General features: G+C 33.8%; 1 protein-coding gene across 1 annotated transcript in view; it reads left to right on the top strand.

Annotated features, from left to right (window-relative positions):
* Positions 1 to 7,849: 7,849 nt before the first annotated feature.
* LOC111046140 (jmjC domain-containing histone demethylation protein 1) overlaps positions 7,850 to 8,155 on the top strand; it is a 95,176-nt gene continuing 94,870 nt past the window's right edge. Inside the window, exon 1 of the mRNA XM_022331632.2 lies at positions 7,850 to 8,130. Within this exon, the coding sequence (XP_022187324.2) occupies positions 8,089 to 8,130 (42 nt within the window). The 5' untranslated portion in view covers positions 7,850 to 8,088. The remainder of the gene's footprint in view (positions 8,131 to 8,155) is intronic.

Raw genomic sequence — 8,155 nt, 5'->3', positions numbered from 1 at the left:
TCACGCCAAAAACTATTGTAATTTAATGATTATTTTGTTTGTAAAAATATTTCTTGTATTTGGCAATAAATTCATTATTCATTATAGTAATAATTTTCATCTCTATCCCAGTAATCAATGAGATGCCAATTTCGTAAAACTTAATATGTATCAGAATTTAGTTGATTTCGAATGAATAAATTTAAGTACTTTATAGAAATGAGAAAATAAGTGTACGAATATGTGTATTTGAACCACCCTAAGTAGGGTTGCCACCTTTTTTAAGAAAAATAAAGTACATTGGTAATCACAGGCCTAAAAAATATAGTACATTAGGTTTAAATAAAGTACATGTCATTTCTACCTGTATATTCAAAAAGTATAGTTCTTTGTGGCATTCTTATATACTCACAAGAATACACATTATTGACATGAATATCACTGATTACTATTAGAATCCATTATAATTATTCTATTAATAATGACTAATGATAGAATAATTCGATTTATCCAAATAAGAACATGATAGCTTGGAAAGTTATTGATTACATACTGGTATGATGGAAATAATCATAAATCATTAAAAAGATAAATTAATTTCATTTCTTACAAAGCACACGCTCATACAGAAAAATTGTTTAATAATAATTATACTATATTATAGTATAATGAAAAAAACATATAATTTGTTTTATTTAATCCAAAAAGTTTTAGTGTTGGTCATCTAAATTCAAAATGTAAGTTTTACGCCTTGAAAAAATGCATAATATTGTTACTCGTCAACAATTTAATCAACTCTAGACTATTGCAAAATAATTTGAGGTACCGTACACAAGATTAAGAAATTCAATGCAAAAAAAATGCACCCCTCTGGCCAAAAATATGTGTAGCTACTTCTCAAAATACAATTTTTAATAATTCATTCAAAAATAAAGCACCCTTTATTTATATGAAATATTTTAAAAGAACGACCGCTTTCAGCTTATTTTAGCCATTTTAAAATTCAAATGAATAAATAAATAAAAAGGTATTGACTAATTTATGTACATATAAGACTATCCTCCATATTATGTTCTATTTCTTGGTTTGCATAATTTTATCAAAAATGGGATTATCTAAATCGAATTGAATGATATTTATAGGTTTATTACTATTAAATTTTGCTGTAGTGTAGATATAAAATATTCTTTCACATCAATTTAATTTACTGCTTTTGCTTCCAACGTTTAAAATCTTCATATTAGCATTCATATCAATATACTTACGGTTTTCTTCTATCAAGTGCTCCACAAGGCTGATTAATGAGTAGTATTTTTTTTTATTTTAGAGCTTCAATGTGCTCCTGGAAAAAATAAATTAAGGGTGCATCATGTTTTTAATAACTTTTATAAGTAGCCCATGCAAATAAAGTAATTTTGAATGGATATTCAAAATACAATACATGAGTATATGTATTTATTTAAGCCATAAAAATGGCATAAATGTCCGAAACATGTAGTGATAAAATATTTCAAAAAAAGGGTACTGAGATTTTTATTTTCTTTATATTTATATTACAAGTAGCCCTATACAGAAAATAGATATGAGTATAATTGAATACAAAATGAGTTTGATAATGAATTTTAAATTTAATAAAAAATCAATTAGTTATTCTTGAAAATGAATTTCTTATTGCTTTTGGCCATCATCAATTAATAATTGTTACTGGTGAAGTGTTGCAAAGCATCTTTGCAATCAACATTCAAATTGAAATACATCATTAATTCATTATTTCTTATGAGATTCAAAGATGCTTTGCTCCTCTCATCTCTCCACTTATTATTCATCACCGAAAAACCCTTTCCACAAATGCTGAAGTGGCAGGGATAGAGAGTAAATATGAAACCACTTTATACAAATTCTTGAACTCATCAGAATCACATGCAGTGAAAAAATGTAGCCAATATTTAGTTTAAATCTGACAGTCTCCGCCACTCTATACTATCCTAAAATGTTTTGATTTCCTCGTACTTTATATATAGTACTTTATTAGGCAAAATAAAGTATTTTTGCGTACTTTATCTTGCTTACAAAGTATAGTCTTGTACTTTATACTTTTTTTCGGTGATGAATAATAAGTGGAGAGATGAGAGGAGTAAAGCATCTTTGAATCTCATAAGAAATAATGAATTAATGATGTATTTCAATTTGAATGTTGATTGCAAAGATGCTTTGCAACACTTCACCTATATTATTATATAGTACGGGTGGCAACCCTAACCCTAAGGTAGGCCAGACCAGGATCCATTTCAACTTACATCATATGAATGCCTCAACAACGAATCTGTCTCTGGCCAGAGTACACGAGAAGATGAGAGCGTCGTTGAGGAACCAGCTGCAACAGAGTGCGGACATGGATGGGGACGTATCTGCTCTGAACCTAGCTCCGCAGTGCAGGGTGGTTGCTTGGCTGAATCGGACTAGGCGCTGAGACAGCAAATAATAGCAGCGTTGGTGGGAATGCGAGCGGCCGCAGTAACATCTTCCACCCAGCAATGGTCGGCTTAGTTCCGCCTAGTGGACAGACGAAAGAACAAACCAGTCGGTTATTTGATCCCTCCAGCCAGGCTCAGCCAAGCAGCCGAGACAATAGAACAATGGAGTGGTGGTCTGAGTGCTACATGAGCATGGTACATGGGTGTACCTCCTGCTGCCTGTACGGGAGACTCTCCTAGGGTAACCGTCCACTAAAACCGTATTCAACCTATCCGTTCGGCCGTTAATTCGGCCGAATATGGTCGTCCATTGGAACCGTCTACATCAGTTTAGTTGCCAATATTATTGAATTAACTACTATCATAGCCACCAAAATTTTTCATAATCAATGATTATATTGAGATTTTGAAAATTGAATAAACAAATAAACACTAAATTAGTTATTCATTACAATAATCTTACCTTCAATAAATATCCACTAAATTAGTTATTCATTATCAAGCAATCTTTGTTCACAGACTCCTTCGAACATCACGACGATGATATAATTATTTTGTCTCGCATATCCCACAATGGAACATGCTCTTGAACCAAACTTATCAACTTTTCATTGTCCATAGTTACAACTTTATAAAACAGAAAAACTTCAAAAAACAAGACTGTGAAAAAATTTAAGGCTAGGAACACTTTGTTGTCCCATCTCGACTAGTTAGTTCGGCCGGATAGAGCCGGAAAATCCCATACAATTCGGATCGAGAAATTGATCGGCCGTGCACTGTTGCAATGGACGAGCATCTATTCCTTTCTTTGTTGGGGGATCGTTCGGTCGCGTTCGGTAGTTTTCGGCCGATGCTAGTTCGGACGAAAACGGTTCTAGTGGACGGCACACCCTAGGATGTACACCAGCCTCCCTCTGGGACCTCTACGTCCTGCGCCAGCATCGTTGGAGCCACAACCTCATCACCCCCAAGTCAAGATGAAGCTTCCATGTATAAGTGTCCATTGTGCATAAAATTATGAAGTACTTAGTGTGAATGAGAAAATCTTAGTGATATCGTCTTTTTTAGGGGATGAGGTAGTGTAATGGTTATAATATTGCAATGAATTTGTTGATTTGGTTTATTTGAAAAGTGTAGAATTAGGACTTTATCAATCAGAGTCTAGTGTTCATGTAGTGAATTTTTATCGTGAGAAACTTATTTTTCTGTTGAAAAATAATTTTCAACACAATTAAATGAGAAAATAATTTTCTCACATCAAGATTTTGCCAACTTGCGTCTGGGTAAACAATTATATACAGTGTTGAGGTATTCTCATGGAACTGTATTTCCGTTAGCGATGGAAAATACACTGGTATTCGGGTATATTTCAAACTTGCATTTCCCTTTCCCACGGAATTATACTCTGTCTCCACGTCAACATAATTTTCAACACAATTAAATGAGAAAATAATTTTCTCACATCAAGATTTTGACAACATGCGTCCGGGTAAACATTTATATACAGTGTTGACGAGGTATTATCATGGTACTGTATTTCCATTAGCAATGGAAATACACTGGTATTCAGGTATATTTCAAACTTGCATTTTCCTTTCCCACGGAATTATGCTCTGTCTCCACATGGACCATCGTCTCGTTGGTGGAAGGGGAACATATTAACATTGAAACTCCAATTCCAATCAAGCCGTAGCCGGAATCACATTTTTTTCTCTCTGTCATGTAACCCCTATGTCAGAAGAATTTATTAAACATATTTAAAAAATGGAAAAAAGTCCTTTGCATACTTGGATTAATTCCCTTAAACTATCGTGTAAAAAATGCAGAGGTTGCCTCGGGCCTCTAAAGCCCAAAAATTAATGTGTTTAGTCAAAATAGTGTAGTGAAAATTTCAATAGTTATGAATTTATAATTTGAACGACGGTGAGTGCCATTATATTTGAAATGAGTAAAGTCCACGCTACCGTTGTAAACAGACTCTCACATCAGAGATAGCAAAATCTTACAGACAGTTTTATTGAGTTATAGTATGTGCAATAAATTGTTGCAGATTATTTGCTGTCAAAACGTCTTGTAGTTAATCCAGTCAATAGCACTTATTAGTTGGATAGGATGCTAAATTAGCAAACAAAAGTTTGTTGTTCAATGACTCGTATTTAGAGATCTTTATTCTACCTCATCTGGGGTCGGTTACAATTTCATGAATTATTCCCTATCAATTCGCTCGGAATTGGATCTCCAATTTTCCAAGACTTCAATTTAAAAGCTCACATCCAAAGAAGTGAAAGTAATGAAAAAGGATTTTTCTCAGAAATTTCTAACTTGGTAACTTATCCAACTCGAAACACTTCAAAAAATGCCACTCTGGGGAAGTCAGTGGGAGAGATAGGACTACAGAGTTGTCCATTCTCTCTCACCAATGCCTTTTATAATAAATGATTATTAGATAGCTGTGATTCGAGTTATTGCGGTATTATATCTGATGTAGCCTAATATTATTGCTGATTCTTTTCAAATCACTCAATCTCAAACATGAAAAATTTTCATAAATATTTTTTCTGGTGATTTTAATAATAAATTTCCATTGAGATTAAGTATTCAACGAACGATTTGTCAACAGTGCGGCAGTAGAAAAGATAGACCTATCTGTTTGTTATGCTGTGAGTAGTCTGTGATACTCTATACTACAAACAAAATTTACTGTATATTTTGAAATAATTGCCACTTCAGTTACAAACAGGAGTGCCACCATAACATACCGGTAGCAGCTCCAGTCTGCATGCTTCTCATAAAAAATACCTATTATAGAAATATCCCGTTCATAAGAATTGTGGAAGCAATTCAGGGTTCAAAAAAAAGTTCTGGAACTAAGCATTTGAGATCCATTTTCAATGGTGAAATAATTTTCTTGACATGAGTCACAATAATTTTATTAGACTAGTGTGGCAAGAGTGCTGCGCAGTTTACAGCTACTGATTGGGCAACTGTAGTGCTACTCAGGAGAAAGAACTGCTCATGCGCAGAACATGTAAGGGTGGACCCAGTCGAAGAGAAAAAAGATCATTCTTCTGAACCCAGCCGGCCGATCCAGAGAGACTGCGTCATTTTGGTCGTTGCCTCCTGCTAAGATTGCTGGCGGGGAAAAGCAGCTCGTCCTCCAACTCTGACAGAGCATAGATGGGTCGCTCCAACAGTTTCCTCCTTATCAATGACCTGAAGCTGGTGATATTTCCACTTCTGATGCAATCAGGCAAGTCATTAAAATATTTCAGTGCTGCTATTTGGTAGCTCTTCTGTGTCCTCGACAGCCAGCAGCATGAAACTTCCATGTTTCCTGCCGATCAAGTATTGTGGCTATGTATTTCATTTCTATTTTCCCGGTTTTCTGTACCACTCGACCTTGCATGCTGAAGACATATTGACTGTACACTGTCATTATGTGTATCTTTATGAAGTGTGGTCTGCAATGCTCTAGGTAGTCGAAGAAGGAAATTACTTGCAGTGCTCTTGTTTGCAGTAAAAGAGCATCTTGGAGGCCGAAGCATGTCCTCACAAGAGGAGACCATAATTGATGATGTGGCTATGGAACAGCACATGATAAGCCATTATCAGATAAAAACTGGAGACAATGTATCTCAATTTCCACACCCCTTCTGACCCCTTCTATAGTAGCAGATAGCCAATAGCCGATCCCAGTAAATCTGCTATGATATTAACTGTTCATTCCTGTTAATAATATGATAAATTATTAATATCTATATTATTATATTTTAAAATGAGATAATAATATTAATAGCAGTGCAGTATTTGATTAACATTGGCATTGCTATCCTTGTCTGTAATTTGACAAAGCAGATAGCACTTTTCTTTTCATGATTTTTTGGTTATGGAACACTGCATGATAAGCCATTATCAGATAATCACTGGAGACAATGTATCTCAAACTTTTTTTATGTATTTGAACACGACATGCAGTCAATTATTTAGTAAATAATTGAAAACTTTTTCTTATACTTAAAACTTTAACTTAATATTAAAAACTTTTTAATTATTTACTTAATAATTGACTGCATGTTGTGTTTAAATACATATAAAAAAGTGTGTTAATACAAAGCAGCTCGGAATGGATCAAGAAACCATCACCTTTAATGTATTTCAATTTCCGCACCCCTTCTGACACCTTCTATAATAGCTGATCCCAGTAAATCTGCTATGATAACTGTTCATTCCTGTTGATAATATGATAAATTATTAATATCTATATTATTATATTTCAAAATAAGATAATAATATTAATGGCAGTACAGTATTTGATCAACATTGGCGTTGCTATCCATGTCTGTAATTTGACAAAGCAGATAGCACTATTCTTTTCATCTTTGCAACGTTTCCATGTCGTTTTATCTTATGTCAATAATTGAAATTTATTTTAAATAATTTAAAAATATATTATTTTTATTGAAAAATTAAATATAATTGATTATTTCAAAAAGAATCAACTAATAATGTAATATATAGAATTTCATCAGATATGAAGTAACAGTACCTTCCATGGAAATCTAATTCTAATCAAATACAAGGGGAAACATGAGAAAAGACTTCATCAAAATGTGAATGTGGAAGCAGTGTAGCTGCTCAACGTGCATAGAGTAAGAAGACTACAACGCAGAAAGCCACACGAATTAGTTTAGTGCTCAAGTGTTCAATTGGAAGTGCAGAGGCAGAATACTGTATCCTTTTATGCTAAAAATAATCTTCAATTTAATCCTTGACCAATATAGAAGGCTTAACCAATGGGTTTTACCTTCACAAACAATATTCTTATCAATTTAAGTCAAAATAGAATAGCTTATTTGTCTTTAACTAGGTGCTATAAACATCAAGAAAAAAAAATGCAAGGGAGAGAGAATCAGCAACGCTGTTGCCTCACTATAGTGAGGTCCATATTATAAAGCCAGTGGAGGAAGATAGGAGAACAACGTTGCTGATCAATGCATCCTATAGACGGTAGCTGATACAGGTTTATTGATGTAATATTAACTGTTAATTCCAGTTTAAAATAATCAGTTATCTGTTATTAAGAAAGAAATAGTATTTTTCAATGATTACATAATGAATGTTCATAATTAAGATGGCATATCTTGTCAATTAATTATCAATTCTACATCGTTGAAAGACGATTTCACAACAGAACAAAGCGAGAAAGAGATAGCGATATCTGTTTGGTTGAATGATAGACAAGGATAGCAATACCATTGCTAATCAAATACTCCCATTATAACGTGGACCTTACTATAGTCGGAAACGCTGGTATTTCTCAATTAAAGCGCATGCGCAGTAGCCACAGAAATTACTCCAAAGAAACGCTCGTGCCTACTGGCTACCTGTCCTACTGTGCTGGCTCCTGGCTGCTGGTCAATGCTATTTCTCAGCCAGCATCTGTGTTCTGTGTTCTGTATTCTGTTTCATTTTAATTATTTTGCTCCTAGTTCGTCATGAAGTCCATTATCTTCTCTGTGTTGGCAATCATCAATAAAATGAGTTTTTTAATTTGTTCTTCATGAAATTGTGATTTTGTTTTTAATCTTATCGTAAATGAATAAATCCTAATTGCCTGTGATAGTGTTCCTTTAAAATGACTGATGAGATCTCAAACCGTTCACAGACAAGGCAGTTGGTGAGTAATTTCAATTCCATCAATT

The sequence above is a fragment of the Nilaparvata lugens genome, chromosome X (assembly GCF_014356525.2).
Source record: "Nilaparvata lugens isolate BPH chromosome X, ASM1435652v1, whole genome shotgun sequence".
In the NCBI taxonomy this organism is placed as follows: Eukaryota; Metazoa; Arthropoda; class Insecta; order Hemiptera; family Delphacidae; genus Nilaparvata; species Nilaparvata lugens.
The sequence above is the reverse complement of the archived record's forward strand: the minus strand, read 5'-3'. Positions and strand labels throughout refer to the sequence as shown.